The 19693-nt window shown below is 34.9% G+C and overlaps 2 protein-coding genes across 3 annotated transcripts in view; one reads left to right on the plus strand and one right to left on the minus strand.

Annotated features, from left to right (window-relative positions):
- LOC126748328 (uncharacterized) overlaps window positions 1–19693 on the minus strand; it is a 154209-nt gene that overhangs the window by 25474 nt on the left and 109042 nt on the right. For both annotated transcript variants that reach the window (XM_050457480.1, XM_050457479.1), the window contains exon 3: window positions 9993–10118. In XM_050457480.1, coding sequence (XP_050313437.1) covers window positions 9993–10118 — 126 coding nt within the window. The remainder of the gene's footprint in view (window positions 1–9992; window positions 10119–19693) is intronic.
- LOC126748327 (uncharacterized) overlaps window positions 1–19693 on the plus strand; it is a 410960-nt gene that overhangs the window by 14799 nt on the left and 376468 nt on the right. The gene's annotated exons all lie outside the window — the stretch shown is intronic.

Raw genomic sequence — 19693 nt, forward strand, 5'->3', positions numbered from 1 at the left:
TCTCATAATCAAGCGTCTATTTAAAGGTTACGCGTTTCGCCGCATTAGGGCATCATCAGACCTATAATAATATATAAATACAAAAAACTGCACACTGACTCACACTAACATAAAAATAAAATAAGTTTATACCATCGTGTATCGTTATTGACTCGCTTGATTATGAGACTTGGACTTTGAGTTTACTTTCTCCTCCCCTTTATTCATAGTGTTGGTTGTTGGTTAATACGTTTTATTGCACCAACATACCATTAATAGGCTTTCAAATTCGAACCTTACTATTTAAAAGTTTTATTTAGATTAATGTGACTTGACTATAGTTTGTAAAAGGTATTTAGGGCCAGTGAGGTATTGTGAATTAGGCTCTAAACATATATGTACTTCTTGTAAACAACACGTGATCACGTTTTGGATTTTGGATTGAATAATTATCTAAATTTAAATATCTCAGTGGAATTTAATTTTTTTATATAAATGGAAGTGACTATGTAAATTCTTGGATGATTATATCAATCTGGTGGGCCTATGGGTTGTTATTGGAGTTTTTCCCAAATTATTTTCAGCTTTTAGGATCTAGGTACAGACATAAATATAGGTCATCATTTTCTTGATTAAGGGGGGCTTATATTCCATCATAATATCAGGGTTTGGTGTAAAATATTTAAATCAAGTGGCGCTCTTATTAAAATTTCTCCCACTACCTTCTCCATACTGTCTAAAAGCTGGCGGCCACCAAATCTCTGAATCTTTTAAAACAAAATTTGCTTGTCTGGACTTAGTAATTTTTTTTGTGGTTGGATAGTAGGTATGACTCATACGGGTTGAAAATAAATTGGTTTGAACCGAGTTACGCGCTACAGACTTTCCCGAAAACGCGTCTCTTTCCCGTATCTCATTTCGGAGACTTCATGAAGACTGTCCACTGATGTCCCCTTTCGTCATCGCCGATGTCACCGTTAAAATAAAAACTGTCACCTAATCATAACACATCGATAAGGAGCGTTCACGGAGCCTGAATGAGATCATTGTTTATTGAAATAGATTTCGAAAGAAAAATAATATCATACGTATAAATTAAATAACTACGAACCTAAAACTAATTTATCCTACATATATGACAGTGTGTAACATACTTTTCATACAGGTATATATCTTATAGTGTAATAATGGAATATCATACACGGGGAAATCTAGAAAAAAGTAGGAAATGCATTAACGTGTATGAAACACATAAGATATACAAATAAAATAAAATATGCAAATAAAAAAACACTAGAATACAAATTTGCTCAAAACTAAACAAAGATTTAAAAAAATATATTTTTTTTTCTATAAAAATAGTGGTGTACTTCTTTTTTTTTACAATAAACCCTTATGGAGCCCACTGGTAAAAATTAATTTTTTTCTTGTACGTCGAAAAATGCTCCCTGGTGCATAAAACACCTCAGCAAATTTAAAAAATATATTTAGTAAAGTTATTTGAAAAAAAAAATGTTTAAAAGTTTTAACACCCTGTAGATCCGAAAGTAAGATGTTTAAAACATACATTCACATAAAAAAATTCTTACTTTTTGTTGCAGGATCACCCTATAAAGTTTCTCGGTAGAGTTCCTGGATACCCACTATAATATTTCACAATTTAAGTTTAAATAGATACTTTTATTATTATTTTTAGTTTAAATGATTACCTTTATTCCATATCAACAATTATTTGGGTTAACGATTAAAATAAAGGTTTTATACTGGTTTTCTATAACTAAATATTCAACGTTTTGTTGATGATAAGCAAATTTCTTTAGAAGCTCATTTCATTAAACGCATTTTGTAAATGTCTTTAAATAGTATATAATATACCATATTTAAACGTTTGAATTTTATGAAATAATTGTATATAATTAACATGTAATAAACTTCTTCTTAAAGCTGAATAACAGAAACATAACATTAAATTCCTCAACGTATATCACGCGGACACTTCATCCGATACTTATAGTTGAAGTTCAACCAAAAATGTACACCTCGTGTAAGCCAAAAAAAATGCTTATTTATTATTAAACTATTCGGGAGAGAACTCCTGTCTGGCTTTTTTCCAATTAAAGAGGAACATAATTATTCAAAATTGTACCACTGGAAAGTACTAGTGAAATTTATTGATTTGCTCTTTATCTTTATCGAAAAGCCATATCTTATATGGCGCTGAACCAATTAACGTAACAAATGAAACGAATTTCTTCAAAAAAAAAATGTCCATTTATTAGCTTCAGATAGGAATGTCTAGGTAGACATAGGCTGTCTTTGCGGTCTTTTCATAAACTTAGTTTAACCTTATTTACACTCACTTTTGCTTAGCAGGTAACCGCTAACTAACTTCAACCTATTGCATCATTAACACACGATGACCAAATTTATAACTAGAGACATTTATATTTATATGCATAAAGGTAGGTTTTAGCTGGGTTCAGAGTATAAGGGCATTTACGGACCTTCACTAGGTCACGAAGAATGTAAAGAGAAAGAAACTCGCCTTAGGTATTACGGTTAATAGGGAACTCATTGCGACCGCGACTACGACACGACTTTATCCAATAACGACTCAACTCGACTGTGTACTGCAACTCTTGCACCTGAAGTTGATCACCAAGAGTCGGGAGAGAAACTCATATTAGAGTTTAAGGAGTAATGGGGAATAAGCATAACTCGCGAGCAACTTCTCATTTCGGTTGCGACTATGGCTCTCGACTAGACCAACACACTATATCTCGGTTAAGTGACTAAGATCGACTGTGCACTACAAATCTTGCACCTGTAATTAGTCACCAACAGTCTGGAGAGAAACCCATGTTAAGGTTTAAAGGGTACTGGAGAATATCTTTATTTCTACGGATCATATGGTGAACCAGGCAAATTTCTTTAAAACGTATAAACAGCTGGATCGCCTTCCTAATTCTAATGACGGCTACTGGAGAATGTCCTGTATGCTGTTGACATCTCGTAAAAGCTTCTTTCAGTGCGTTGGGTTCAGGAAATGGGTACGACGGTTATTAGAATAAAGAAACAGTAATAAGTAAGAAAGCCATTTAATAAAACACAAAAAAAAAATAAAACTGTTACTCTGAAGGTCTATAAATCATTAAACTTGTAACTCGTTAGCAACTTCTTACTTCGATCGCAACTCGAATCACACTAGATTCCTTTGACAGCGGCCAAACTTGGCTATGACATCAACTAAGATCGACTGTGTAACAACTTTGACCGTGTGATTTTTCCCTCCTCTTTGTTTACTTAGCGGGTTTAAAAGTGGATCAGAAAGGGCCCCAGAGTTAAGCGTCTGACAATTTCATAGGAATTTATGTGTTAAACTTATGCTAATAGCGTTTCAGATCTATTACTTAAACTTGATAGCTTTTTAGCCTCTGGAAACCTTCTAGGGATTATATTGTCCCTAGAAGGGTGTCCTTGGGTCATTTTCCAACAAAAGCATAATTTTTAGAACGGTAAGCTCTACTACTACTATTTATAGTCCAAACTAGTTGTTCGGAACTTTTATATCGATAACGAAACTCTTGGTATTGCGTATCGATCTTGGTCTATCGGTGAGCCAAGCAACTGAAGCGCGGTCGCTAATCCCGTCCATCGTAGCCATCGGACGCAGCCAAACGCACGTTGCGTTCCAAACCACGGAGCAGTTGGCTGGATGACTTGAAAGGGAGAGCTGCGTCGCCTTGCCCAGCAGTTAAACCATGTGTTTTTATTTAAATTAATATTTTATATTTCGAGTTCACTCTTTTACCAATATAATTATGTTTAATTGTAAATATTTACGAAGTGTGTTTCATTGGTAAACGGGTATGAATAACAAAAATGGGAACAAGTAAATACAGTCAACTGTGAAAGTAAAACGGGGAATAATTCATTCACACTAGTTTAAGTTATATTTTTGACGTATCGGACTTTGTCTGTATTGATGTTCAAAAAACTTCTTTGACCTCCAAGATAAACATTTACTTCACAGAAACAGGTAGTCGGACTGATATTGTCTTTGTTTTCGTACAACACGACGTTTCGGTCGGTAAGTATCTCCGACCGTTATCAAGTGTAAACTAAAGCAATTTCCTATTCTGCAAGCTTATATATGATTGATGGGATCAATGAGGTGTTCTGACGATGCGTGAAGAGAGCGTCTGTTAGAAGAGGTCTCCATATGTTGGGAACATCCACACTGGGTTGGCTGAAGACACCCTGGTTTTGCGTTATGTAGGCAGCTTCCAGAAATTTCCTTTTTCGCCAGTGTGACTCCCTTCTTAGGATTTTTGTTTCAGACCGGTGAATGTTATGGCCGTTGGTCCAAGCATGTTCAGCAATGCCTGATCTGGCTAATTCTCCAGTGGTCGTCCATTTGTGATGTTCCTTGGTCCTAACTGCTAAAGGTCTTTTGGTTTCGCCAACATACGAGTCCCCACACTCACAAGGGATCTGGTAGATGCAGTTTTTGGTGTCTGCTGTAGATTCTAGATTTGTTTTGGAAACAAAACTTCTTATTGTATTGCCAGATCTAAAGGCGGTTTTTAGATTAAACTTCTTAGCAATTCGTCAATCCGATTTTCTCGGATGTACCTTTTATATAGGGGATTGCAAGAAGCCCAGTTGATTCAGCCTCTTGCTTGGTTCTGGTTTCCTTCGCTATCGACCTCTGGATAGTTTTCTGCATAAGTTTTTTGGGATAACCATTTTGTTGCAGATCTTTAGTAAGAAGTGCTACTTCCGCCTTAAAGTATGCGTCGTTATTGCAGATGGTTACCGCTCGGTTGTACAAGAGACCTGATGATTCCAACTTTAGTCGAACCAGAGTGATTGGAATCAAAGTGTAGGTATTGTCCAGTATGTGTGGGTTTTCGATACACAGACGTTCTTATAATACCATTTGTATTCTTGACAAGAACATCTAAGAATGGCAGCGACGAAGTTTTTTCCGTCTCCATGGTGAATTTGATACTTGGCACCATGTTGTTCAGGTGATGTAAGAACCCTGAAGTTTGCCTTTATCCCAGATGATAAATGTATCATCAACTTATCGCAGCCACATCTTTGGCTTTTGTCGTGAGGTGCTGATTGCCTGTTTCTCAAACCATTCCATATATATGTTGGCTACTACTGGAGACAGCGATGATCCCATAGGCAGACCCTCATCCTGAGCGTAAGACCTATCTTTCACTTGAAAATAGGAATTACGTAGGCAGACCTCTAAAAGTTCGATCACTCCTCCGAGCGGAAACCTGGTTCGAGACGGAAGTGACGTGTCATTGCTCAGTTTATCCCTGATAATCTTTAGAGAATCTCCAATCGCGACATTGGTGTAAAGTCTTTCCACGTCAAAGCTAACCATTCTATCCTCTGGTCCGATGTTAATCGGTCGAAGTAGATCCACAAAATGACTGGAGTTCTTAACGTATGAATTAGTATTCCCTTGGAATGGTTTGATTATTTCTAAAAGGAACCTAGAAAGTTCTAACGTTGCTGAATCCCTTGAGCTAGTAATGGATCGCAGTGGAATCAATTCCTTGTGGACCTTCGGTAGTCCATAAAGATGTGGAGGCTTACTGTGATGTGGGGTAAGTCTTGTACGTACGGCGTCCGTTAAGAAAAAGGAATAGTTCTTTAGTGTTCTGTACACTCTTCCTTCAATGGTCGCCATTGGATCATTTGATAACAACCTATATTTTCCTTTCTGTAGAACCTATTCGATTTTGGTCTCGTAGGTATTCAAGTCCATTATATCTGTCGCAGTACCCTTATCCGCTGGAATTTTAATGGTTTTGTCCTTCCTCAGATCTTTCAGCGCTCTCTCTCTCTGCCAATATTTTTATTAATTTTCTGCCTCGTCAGCGACCGCGCGGCGTAGCTGAATGGACTCGATTGAAGAAATTACATCCAGAAGCTGGGGTTTGGTGGATACTGTTAAGTTTAGTCCTCGGCTCAATGCTTTTTTTTCCGAGGCAGTAAGAGTTCTGTTCGATATATTTATGATGGTTTTTCGTGATTTGTGGTCTTCTGTCTCTTGTGGGGATGAATATATTGTTTTTAGCTTTTTCAACTTTGTCTTGTGGTTGATCCTCAATTTATTTCTGAGCTTCTGACACATATGGTCAATTTTACCAAAAATTGGCTCGTAATCTTCATCCAAAGTTATTTCCTTGATTTCGTGAAAAAGCTATATACAGTAGACTTCTAACTGTGATTTCTTCCAGCGCTCAGTTGAGATCGCAGTAGTTCCCTATTAGCACGCTCAATAATCCGTTCTGACCTTCTGTCTGGTACAGTCGTCTTCAATCTTAGACCCTTAGATACAATATTCGCATGCCTTGCTTCGCGTAGAAAATTGATGTGTTCTTCTTCTTTGGTCATCTCAATTCTTGCTTTTTCAAAGCCTCTGAATAGGTTGCTGGTTCCGTGTCCGTACTGGTTGTCCAATTTGTTTTTGAAGAAGACAATGTCAGTCCGACTACCTGTTTCTACATTACCCTTGTCTACTACTTTGAAAAACATTTATTTAACAAGTAAAAAATTTCAAAACTACTGAAAACTCTGAAATGAAATAAAAAGTAGTTCTAAGGTTGGAAGCTTTGGTGGACACTCTAATCACAAAACAATTTTACCATTAACCGAAAATGCAGTTTTAATCTTCTCCCCAAGATGCTAACTTTGTGATACATGTGTCGAGAATAAAATAAAGAGTTTTGGTTAGTGGTAAAATTGCTTTTTGATCTAAAATGAAAAGTGTTTAGAAATTTATGTATTGAAATGATTTTTGATAATTGTGGTTCAATTTAGTTCGAACCTCTCAATAAATACATTTCTGCCTCCTTATTAAGTGAGGAAGGACAAGTCCCTGAATTGCGAATGGTTCTTCAGCGTGATTTTGGTTTGCCTTCCTTTATTTTAGTCTCTTAAGTTCCAAGTCAGTGTCTTTTTAATGTTATAGAATTTTGATATATCTAATAATTAATAGGGTAACGATATTAAAAACACCGATAATACTAGCTGTGCTGCGTCATTCCGAAATAACACAAGTGGCGAGGTCACGATGTCTGACTTGATCGGAATGACACGACGTTTCTGGAGACGCGTGGAAGGCGAATCTTCTGGAATCATAGTCAGCCGAGTATATAAGGAGCCGCGTCGCTACTGGGAGGCAGTTGCAGTTGAGTTTGAAATACACACAACCGCAATGTCTAGGGATATTTTGAATAAATTTGTATATATATTTTTTAATATGATCTTTTTTTTTAAATTTATTTGCAAGTTTAAGAGTAGTTTATAAGGTAATAAAAAAACCCAAAAAATTTTAAATAATTTATATTTTTTCTAAAAAAATGCAAAAAAATTAAAGTTGTTGAGAAACTAGGTTTTACAAAAATTTAATTCTTAATTTTAAATTAACAAAAAATAAACAAAAACAATATTCAATAACTTGTATGACCTCCACGACTGTTCACAACTGCTTGACATCGTCTGGGCATGCTTAGAATTAAATGATCAATATCATCTTGGGGTATCTCATTCCAGGCTTCTTGAAGTGTCAGAAACAAAGTTCATCTATTGTCTCTTGGTCTTTCCATACGAAGAACTCTTCTTTGAAGCATATCCCACATGTGTTCAATGGGGTTTAGGTCCGGGGATTGAGGTGGCCATGGTAAGACATCGATATTATTCATTTCTAGAAACTCTCTAGCAACCCTTGAAGTGTGTGGTCTGGCATTGTCGTGCATGTAAACAAAGGTTTGACCAATTGCTGCTGCATACGGAATAACAACAGGTGCCAGTATCTGATCCACGTATAATCTGCCAGTTAAAAAGTTTTCTAATAAAATGAGGTCTGTTCTTCCTCCAATACTAATGCCTCCCCAAACCATGATGGTTCCGCCACGAAAAGAATGCACTTCCTGGACATTGCACAGGCGGTTTGCGTTTCCAGGCTCTCTCCACATGCGAACTCTTCTTGAGTCGGGGTAAATTCCAAACCGAGACTCATCAGTGAACAGCACATTTGCCCAACTTTCATTTTGCCACAACAAATGTTCTTCCGCCCACAAAAGTCGTACTCCTCGATTACCCCAGGACAACGGTTGCACCCTTAAAGGCCGACGACTACGTAGGTTGTTTTCATGCAAACGTCGGCGTACAGTATCGGCTGAAACCTCAACGTTATGCACTTGCTGTAGCATGATTTGCAATTCTGGTGCTGTTACAGTGGGGCGTCTTCGAGCATTTAAGTGTAAAAAGCGGTCCTGTAGAGGGGTTGTAATACGTAAGCGACCTCTATGCCTTTCCGCCACATCGCCTTCTTCTCGATACCGTGCATATAAGCGTGAAATTACGCTTTGAGTAGTGCCCATGTTCACTGCAACCTGTGCTTGCGTCATACCACCATCTAAAAGGCCCACCGCTCGTATCATTTCTTCTCTCGTTAAATGTCTGCGCTGCATGGTTAGCAAGAACTATACTGAGCTCTATGAACAAACTTTTTTCCAAAAAAACGCAAACACTTTTTTTTGGTAAAAGAATTCAAGACAATAAATAACGATATGTGTATTTGTTTATTTATTTGAGATAAATAAATTAAGTAGAAAAATGTACAGTGTGGTTTAAGCAGTCTAAAATAAGGATAAAGTCTAGATATTGTTATATTTATAGCAAGTAAATAAAATTTTAACAAATTAAAAAAAAAATTAAGAAAATTCTTAATTATCCCTAGACATTGCGGTTGTGTGTATGTATGATGCGATACTTAAATCGGACATAAATAGTAGTAAATAAATAAAGTGTAAATAAATATTTCTAGTCGTCGTAAGTGATGGGGTTTAGCAGTGTATGTTTGTAAATAAATCAATTGACTATTTTTGTGCATCGGGTATTTTAATTCACGCCTTACAAACGCCATAATAATTTGATAAGAAATACCTTAGATACATACATAGACTAAAAAAAAACCAATAATTATCTATGAAAGCTATCCAGGTCTTATCTCGCCCTGTGCATTTTATTAAGATTGCAGCTGTACATTGTCTTGGTATTAGACATACCTACACGATCGTGAAGACCAAGAGGGGACAAGACTAAGTGAAACCAACTATTCCCTACATTTTAAAATTGACGTCCTCATATACCGGCTACGAAAAACCTATTTAAACTATTCAAAAAAACTAACTATGACAGTGACTATTTGAAATCATGAAGATTTAGTTACGGAATAAAAGAATTTACACATTATCACTACATATCTTGGACAGCTTATGCGTATCGCATTGATTTTCAACTTTGTCAGAACGAGATACCTTTAAGTGAAATTGCACCAGAAGACATACTTGTTTAACTGACTAAAACTGGACTTTGTCCGCTCAGATTTATGCCTTAAAACGCTAAGGTTTTTTATATCCGAAAATTAAACTAGACTAAACCGCATAAAGAACTATCGCGAAATGATCTCAACTAACGAGTGCCAATATCCTTGTAGATGAAAACAAATACAATTAGGTGTTGAGACCTCTAATTTAGTTTAGGATTCGTGTGTGGCCACTCAATCTTCGATATTGTGTGGAATTTAAAGTCTAAGAAAGAAAAAAACAGAAAAGGATTTTTCGATATAGGAACTTAATCACTTATTGTAATGTGAAGTGATGCCCCAAATGTTGTTTTTAAATCTGATCATAGCTGATAAGTAAGCTTACAATAAATGTAAATACGTTTTCCATTTAACATTTTCTTAGATTCATTTATTTCTTTAAAGTCTTTCAGTGAGCACGATATGACGGTGGCTGAGAAGCAAAAAGCGCTCTGCCAACTTATTAATAGAAATGCGTTTGCTGAACATATCTTTGAGCAACACAACATTTTCCTAGTTTCACTTACATTATCAATATTAGAAAAAATATAATACTTTTATATGCGAATGTAATACTACTTTTATAATCTCCAAAGTTAATTAGTATACTTACATCCTAAACATTTGGTCCATGCTTTATTTGGTGTATATCCAGAAAAACACTGGCATGTTCGATTTCTTGAACAAAAATAGCCAATTTTTCCGCACTCTGAGACATGCGTACAATGACCATTTAATCCTAAAAATAATAATTTATTTTAAGACAAAGATATATTTAGTTTAATTGAAATGTTATTAAAACATGGGTGATAAAGCAATGCTCTTTATTAAAAAAAGTAACATGTTAAGCCATACCAGTAGATATGGACTATGATTAAACGAATACGGAAAAAAATCCTTACAAGAGATTTGCTTCAGTTTAAATCTCAACTAATTAGTAATTCTATACACCATATACACCCATAAATTGATATTTAGACAAAAATTTAGATGTAAGTGAGACAGATCACAACAACCGTTTATCAATTTCACCAACTAACGCAATAGAATATGCGAATATGCTATACATTTGTCAAATGAAACTTAGTCGTTAGAGGGTGCTGATAAAACTAAGTCATGCATGACCGCAGGCTGACAGATAGAAATATGACAGTAGAAATATAACAACCCAGGGTTCTCACGTCAACAATGTAAATGAGTTGATGGTATCCATCTGGTTCACATTTGTATTAGCAATTTTTTTTAAATATTTCATCATATACTTGTGTCAGAGCTTGCTTCAGCTGTAAACACCTACTATCAGCATGATATACTTCACGACTGCACTCAAGAAGATCTTTGATATACATAGTGAAATCCAGTAACTTCAGCTATAATTTACCTAGTCTTAATCTTATTTTATTTATATCTGTATTCATGTATTTAATATGATATAAGTTTGTTCTTGATCGGTAATTGATAGTTATCTGATCAGTAAAACCGGACCAAGTAACTAAATCCAACAGTCACAAGTCGTTTTGGTACCAATTGTGATGAGTCCGTCCGATTTCTAACATGTACTTTTCGTTTTAATCGTTTTCGTTATACTTTATTATATACAATATTATACAAACCATTGCTTAATGCTTTTAATAGAATCTCATAACACTTTTGCAAATTTCAAACCTTCATGTAATATGTAATAGAATTTAAATTTTGCCATAAATAGAACAACAAATCACTCTCATTAACTCAAATGCGAAATTCCGGGAACAATCCGAACAAATAAATCACAAATGAAACAGTAGGCAAGCAGAGAAGTAATGAGTCAATAATATAACCTTATTGAACCAGAATTAGTCTTAGGTTTTAACCCTTAAGTACGGACACTTGTTTTTCGAACAGTAATACTGACAGGGAGTCTCGTAGACTCCTGTCAATATATATGTAAATAAAAACTATAACAAAAGCCTGAATGTCATATTTATACATTATTACATCAAATACGTTTACCACAAGTTTATTGAAAATACATATTTGTATATTATTTACGAAAAACTAACAAAAAAAGTTAAGATATAAAATTTTCAATTTCCAAAACATAATACAACTTAAGGGTCCTTATTCATAGAATATGTTGAATAAACCTAACTGTATCGAAAACATTGATAACATGAAACTAAAGTAAAGCTAAAAATAATAAAAAAAAATCTAAAGTTGAAGGACAAAAAAATCTGCAAATGAAACAGTAACGCTAATGTTTTAGACGTCTTCTGGACCATGACAACAGTTTGTGCAACATTTACGTGAACATTGAAGGCATATGGGCTTTTTGCATGTTATACAGGTGTATGCAGACTTTCTTCTCAATCGGAAAGGACAAATATAGCAGTTTTTCCTGGTTTGTAGACGTTCCTCTTGAACTGGAGGCTCCGGCATACTCAAAATTCGACGAATTAGACCTCTGTTAACATATAAATTTTCAAATCGATCTCTCATATGATTCTGAATCAACTGAGATGCTAAGGTTTTAATGAAAGTGAAACGGGACATATCATTATTAGGAAAGGAAGCATACATTATAAAAGAGTTTACACTGCAAATATCAACAATTTTATAAAAAATTGCCAATGGCCATCGTCGAGTTCGGCGACTACACGTATATTTAGCACATTTCTCAACCATGGCATCAACTCCTCCTTTCGTACAGTTATAAAAGGCATTTATTTCAGTCTTTCCTGTTGCTTCATCAGTTGCTTCACAATGGTGCATAGTTGATAAAATTATAACTGCTTTATTTTTTTTAGGAGTATGTTAATGATAGTCATATTTTTTGTAAATCCGTAAAGCGTATCACCTTGCTTGCGATCTTTTCTAGGAAGAAGTTCAGGAGGAATCTCCTTTTTATTTTTTCTAAGGGTCTCCACAAATGTCAATTTATTTGCAAATAGGTGTTCGGCAAGTTCTACAGACGAAAACCAGTTGTCAGCATTTATATTCCTATTGGAATTGTACAAACATTTGGCGAGCCTTATGACTGACTGAGTTGGTTTACAAAGTTTTTTCTCTTCATTTGTCAATCCACGACCGTCACTATCTTTACCTGCATAAATATAGGCGTTGTATAAATATTGGGTTCTTGTATCTGTTAGTGCCATTATTTTTATGCCATACTTTTCTGGTTTAGAGGGAATGTACATCTTGAATTTATATCTGCCTCAAAATCCCACCAACATTTGATCTATGCAAGCATTCGCATCTATCGTATAGGAGTTTCTGGCATTTTCAATGAATAAGTCAAATAATTCACTTATAGCAGCTACTGGATTTTCCTTCTTTCGTTCTTCCCTGTCATCTGAATCGTCGAATCGTAAAGCTGTTAATAGTATGAGAAAAAAGCTCTTTGGACATTACTGCTCGGAAGACATCCCTGCCTGTACCATCAGTCGCAAAAATACTTCTAACGTCTTCATCGTTGGATTTGAAAATCGCAGTATATAAAAATAAACCCAAAAGCGCCTCTAATTCCCTTATGCCAATGGCTACAAGCTCTGGTTTATTTTGCCGTTTATATTTTGTTCGCATGGAAGCTAATTTTTTGTTTGATCACTTTAAAATCAGTTCAAACATCTGGGCAGGAAACAATTGACTGAAAAATGCCTTTGGATTAGTGTTATCACCTACAACAACACGTACCGCTGGTAAACGTACAATATTATGCGCTAAAGTACGTACATTTCTTGTGGGTTCATTTGTACTCCATTTGAATCTATTTTTCCCATAGAAGTATTTTTGTCTTTTTTCTCCATTTCTGTTACATAAATGGTCACTGTCTAGTTTTTTATCACTACTATTTTTACTATCACTATCACTGCTCGAAACATGCATCTTTTGAGTTTCATTATGGTGTTCATAATTAGAGTCATCATCACTAAGCTCTTATTCGCTTGCTGATTCATGCTCGCTCTCAATGTACTTATTTTCTTCGGGTTCAATGTCACTATTATCACTGTCTAGATTTTCATACCACTTTCTAGCGATTTCTTCAAAGTTTGAGCCAAGAACACTGACTTGTTTGGATGTGCCAGGCTTTGAACTAGCCATGATAATAGAATAATAATAAAAATATTACTAACGTAAACACTGACACGGAGTCTACCAGACTCCCAGGTGCGTATAACTTGAGCAAAAAAAATTCCAAGATACAGCCACTTTAACACGCTGCAGGCAACTAAAAATGCGGAAGGTACTTGGCGCGGCAGACGCTAGAAAAATTTCTGGTGGGAGTAACAGTAAGAAATCTATGTCGCGGAGTCTGCTAGACTCCATGTCAGTAGTTAAGGGTGATATAGCAAAATTCATAATCCACCAAAACAAATATGTATAAATTCAAATTATACTCAGAGAGATTACTAAACTATTTCAAGAAATTCATGGCAAATAAGCACTAATCTGAATGTACATACACTGAACACTTGTAGGGTCTTATCTCATGTGAAAAGATTCTTCTATGTTTTTATTCTAGGTTTTCAAAAATACGGATATAAAAAATTAACATCAGCAACCAGTAGTGAATCATTTTTATTAATCTACAACGTGAACTGAATGATCTAACGGAAACTATAAAAAAACTATACATCGCAATTACTTGATAAATTATAGATCATGTGTCATGTTAAACGATTAAAAATAAAACGAATTAATTCTATTTAAAAATTACGATTCTACAAATACTTAATGTCAAAAATTGCTTGGGAATTTAAACATTTCTCAGTATCAAAACTGTGGGAAAAACAGGTTAGTTTTATATAACATCCGGCGTATGCATTAAACAATTAGAAACCAATGAAGATTGTTTATCCTTATATAAAAGCTAAAATATATTTTCTCAAATGGAATCCTATGCATTATATCTTGTTTCCTAAATTTTAGGCATATCCCAAGAGTGTAGGGGGACAGTATTTTGGGTGTCTCACTTCTTTAAAAGATTTTCAATTGATTTTAAAAAATTGGAGAAATGGTTGAAGGACTGTTCCTTAAAAAATCATAGTTTAAAGAAAAGAAAAGAAAAGGAAAAAGAAATTTCATAGCTATAATATTTTTTTAAGAACTTGTAACTTGCCTATCGTCGATTGTTGAGCGGAAAGACGTAAAACAAGAAAGAGTATGGTGCATCCAGTTTTAATTTTCCCAAATTTTCACCAAAAGCTTAACATTTTAATTTTCTACTTATATAGTTGACATTCAATGCCTCATATTGCGACCATCTTAATACATTCTTTATCTGATCAATAAATGATTCCATATTAAACTTATCCTGCTCCATTATGATAAAAAAAGCAAATACGTTCTCTCGCTGTAACTAGCGCTTGACTACTGGACGTAACAATAATATTACCAGTAACTTGACTCACTCGCGCGAGTCGCAAATAACTAACAAGACAAAAAAAATTGAAAAAAAAAATTTAACTACAGGGTGTTTCAGAACTATGGGATCAAACTTCTAGGGGTTGTTCAGTGCAACAGTAGAATCCATTTGAGTATAGGAACCTATGTCCGGAAATGTATCACTCCGCCACTACTGCCCCAAAACGCGTTTAAATTTAGAAAAAATATTAATTACCTAAATAAGATCTGATGCACTTATTTTTACCTTTTGTATATGATACCATCACAACAATTGTTTAAAATGTCTTCCTCCAACAAAATGTCTGTTGTCTGTTGTCAATAAAATGTTCAAAATGTCTCTCAATACACCGGTTTAAACGCCGCACATGATTTCGGCGGACTACACTAAAAATTTGATCCTCGTTTTGAATGATTTCAAATGCTGCTGTTATTCGTCCAATTAAGTCTAGCTCTGATTCTACTGGAGTTTCGTAGACTAAAGACTTTACATGTCCCCACAAGAAAAAATCGAGCGACGTTAAATCGGGTGACCTAGGAGGCCAAGAAACTGCTCCACCTCTGGCAATCTAACGGTGCCCAAACCGCTGAGCCAAATACTCGCGTACTTGTACAGCAAAGTGAGCCGGCGCTCCATCATGCTGAAACCACATTTGCTGTCTAACGTTTAGTGGAACATTTTCAAAGAGTTCTGGGAGAACTTCCTCCAAGAAACGCAGATAAATAGGTCCTGTTAACCGTTCCGGTAGAAGGTATAGCTCAATTAAATAATCATCAACAATGCCTGCCCATACGTTGACAGACCAACGATTCTGATGTTTTCTTGGAAAAATTGCATAAGGATTTTCTTCGTCCCAAACATGGCTATTCCTACTATTAAAAATACCGTCTCTTGTGAAAGAGGCTTCATCGGTCCACAAAACATATCGTAAAAAATTTGGTTTTGCAATGATGCGATCCAGAAGCCATCGACAAAATTGAACTCTAGGATGATAATCGGCTGTTGTCATACCTTGAACTTTCTGGAAGTGGTAAGGATGGAGTTGTTGCTCGTGTAGTACCCGCCAGACAGAAGCGTTACTCGTATTCATATTCTTAGCGACGTCACGTGTGCTATTTGATGGTTCATCGGCAACTCGCATGGTTTTGGGGTCTCCTCCTCACCATACTCTGATTACCGCCTTCATAGCATTAATACCTTTTTGTACCTTTAAAATACTATAGGCACAAAAATAGTCAGCTGATTTATTTACTTAACTAAACTTACACTACTAAATACGGTCACTTACGTATTTATTTATTACTTTTTATGTCCAATTTAAATATCGCGTCAATATTCCGAGCTGAACTGAACTGTCAACGTCTCCCCAATGACGACGCGGCTCCTTATATTTTCAGACATTCGACAGAACACTGTCACGACACGAGTCTGAGTATATAAGATTTACTAACGTTCCATGCGTCTCCAAAGATGTCGTGTGGCCCGCTTGGGTCAATGCGGAATGAAGGAGAACAATTTGTTGCCAATATCGTTACAATATTGAATAATGTTAACTTATTTATTTCTTTATTTATTTGTTATTTTATTTGGTTCGATGATGGTGCGGTTTCTTTCTATGATGTAGGCTTAGTTATGTTAAATATTAGGTTTGCCGTTTTCCTATGAATTTTATGATCTAGCAGAACTTCGTGTAATTTTAGTTCCATGTCCTCATATGAAGCCTTAACATTTATATTTTTTCCTAAAAGTTTTTTTGCATTTTAAGTGTAAGTAAACTTAGGCTTTCTATCCATCCATTTCCTCTCCTGAAACCTATCTGTCTCTGGGGTATTTTTAGTAGTTTTAAAAGTAGTATTCAAGTCTGGTTTTTACTATTATTTCGAGGGTCTTTCAATACATGAATTAGATAGATAGATAGATAGATAACATACTTTATTATTCAAGAACTTGCTTTGTTAAAAAGAACAACATATATAGTTCTTATTAACAAAGCATGAAAGACATACCTACAATATTAAGTTTTATAAGATATACAATAAAACAATAAAATTGTATGACTCTCGCAAAGAATAGCAACATTTAACAATGATAGAAATATTTTACTAATTCAATTGTTGGTCAAACAGAATCTTAAAAGCCTAATAGAGACTAGATTCTACTCGAAATTAAATAAATAATATTCATCAACTGCATAAAAAGCATGGTTAATTAAAAGGTTTTTGCACCTATGTCGAAACATTTTCAAATTTTGCAAGTGGTTATACATTTTAATGCCCATATAAATAATAGAGTACTTTATGTAACTAAAGTAAAGAATACGCTAACATAAATCATGTTCCTGGCGTGTTTGATAAGTTCTAGCATTTGAGAAATTATAAATATATTTGTAAACAATACTCACTGTTTCCAAAACAAAAAGAGTTGGTAGGGTGAGGATTTTATTTTCAATGAATAGTGGTTTGCAATGAGTACGTCGATGTATCAGACACAATGACTGAACAACTCTTTTTTTGTAGAACAAAAGGGGATTAAAAAAGACATTGGGTACAGAAACCCCAGAATGAAATACAGTATCTTAAATGTGAGTCCACCAAGGTAAAATAATTAGTACGTGCAATAACGGGACCAAGTTCCCTTGCAATTACCTTCACGCTGTAGCAACCAGCAGCTAGCTTCCTATTTAGACAGCTCACATGAGAGTCAAATTTCAACATGTAATCTATGTTCTAACCCAGATATTTAGAATCTTCAACGACCTTCAAAATTTGAGTCTCAATGGCAATATTTTCCAAGCGCATGTCTTAAAATTGAACAACATGAATTTTTAATAGGTTGAGCAAGTTGATTAGCATCATACCAACCCACGATCTTTTGAACGTCAAGAGCAATAATATTTTCTAGATTGAGAAGGTTGTCCACGTCCAGTGACCACAGAACTGTACAATCATCATCAAAAGCTCCAATCTCTTCTGAAATTTGAATGTTTAGCAAATCACTGTAAATCAGGAAAATCAGGAAGAGAGTTGGGCCCAACACAGACCCCTGAGAAATACTACAAGTAATGATCTTGCTATCCAATGCTATGCCCTTGATAGAGACCGACTATGTCCTGTCTGATAGATAAGATTTAATCCATGCAAGCTCAGCACCTTGGAAGCCATACTTATTAACATTAGACTATAAGACTAATTAAGTGATATCGGTCAATAATTAACAGCTAAATTTTTGTGGGTTTAAATATTGGATAATACCGGAGTTTCTTCCACTGTACTGGTATAGGTTTCCCCAGTAAACATTTATTATATATTTTTGTTAACGTACCTTTAGCTCTATTTTAGTAAGTTTGTAATTATTAAGTAATAAATTTCATCTAACCCAGCCGCGCTATCCGTTTTGCCTTTTATTACATGTTTCAGTCCCAAAAAGTTATTGGTTCTTCATGTGTCATCTTTGGTTTCTTCAGTTTTAAGTTGGTGGATTTATGTTGACCTGTTCTAGGTTGTATAGGACTTCTCTGTCGACCTAGCGTCGTCATTGGTGCCAATCTGCTTTCTTTAAGTTTCTTCTTTTTTGTTCGTATAATTGTAATATCTGAACTTTCTCCTCCTCTTCAATCTTCTACATCTACAATCTTCTATTTCCGAGTTGACAATTAGTGACTTCATAGTGGTGTTGGCTGGTGTTAATAATTTTAATATTGATATAAGTGATATAACTCTACTGTCTGGTATGTGTTTCTACACTAACCTTATTATATGCATAGTTTCAGCTAATCACGAAGCATATTTTCCTTATAAAAATATGGAATTTATTAATAATAGAATTATAAGTGCGGCGTCAGATCTTAGACAGTATGCAACAAATATAAACGTCTTGGACTTATATGACAAATTTAGATATTCAGACTACTCTAACAAAGATATATTCCTAAACAGTAAGGGTTTAGAGAAGATAGCAGTTTTCATTAAAAAATTTTATACAATTTTAAAGATTTTAATTTTATTTCTCTAAAACAAATAAATATTCAGACTACAGCTGGAACTTGTGAAGATTCCTCCAATGAACAAATTGAAATTGAAATTAACTCTAAGATTGACAAACTACTTCTAAATATGTCAGGTGGAGGGGGCACGTCTAAAAAATTTCTACCACCCTGCCCCCCAGAAGAGACGACCTAGAAAATCATGTAGTAGTAATTAGTAATGATGCTTCAAAATATAAGATCCCTTAGACATAAAACTGACGAATTATTCTCTTTTCTGGAACTGCAAAATTTTCCTGACCTTGTTTTGATAACAGAACACTGATTTGATTACTGATAGTACTGAGTCAACCATTGACATTTGCTCAGACATTGAGAAAGTTGCGTGTACGGTATTCCATTCAGGATTATCTGATCACGAGGCCATGGTCTCTCGTTTTATTCTTAAGTCTCCTCGTAAAAAATCTCTGTGTCGGTCAGGAAGAATCTTCAATAAAAAATCGTTTAATGAATTTTAGAATTTGTGCCAAAATGTAAATTGAAATAATGTAAATCGATCTCCTGATCCTATTGCAGCTTTTCATAGAGTTCTGGTAGATACCTTTAGGCACGCGTTACCATTAAGATGGATAAAAAGTAAAAATAGAAATATGAAACTCTGGCTTTCATTGGGTCTAAGAAAATCACCAGTAAATTTACGAAGCTTTAATTATATGCAAACGTTGAGTGGTTCGTTGCATACTGCAATAAGTTTAGAAATTTATACAAAAAATTAATTAAACCTGCAAAACAGATTTACTACAAAACTAGATTGCATACATCGAAAAACTTACAAAAAGAGAGCTGGAGTATCATAAATGAGTTTCGACATAATGGTAAGTCATTACAAGCAAAACAGATCGAAGTTGATAAGAATACTTTAAATGCTTTTTATTGTAACGTGGCT

Source organism: Anthonomus grandis, chromosome 22, assembly GCF_022605725.1.
Source record: "Anthonomus grandis grandis chromosome 22, icAntGran1.3, whole genome shotgun sequence".
Taxonomy (NCBI): domain Eukaryota; kingdom Metazoa; phylum Arthropoda; class Insecta; order Coleoptera; family Curculionidae; genus Anthonomus; species Anthonomus grandis.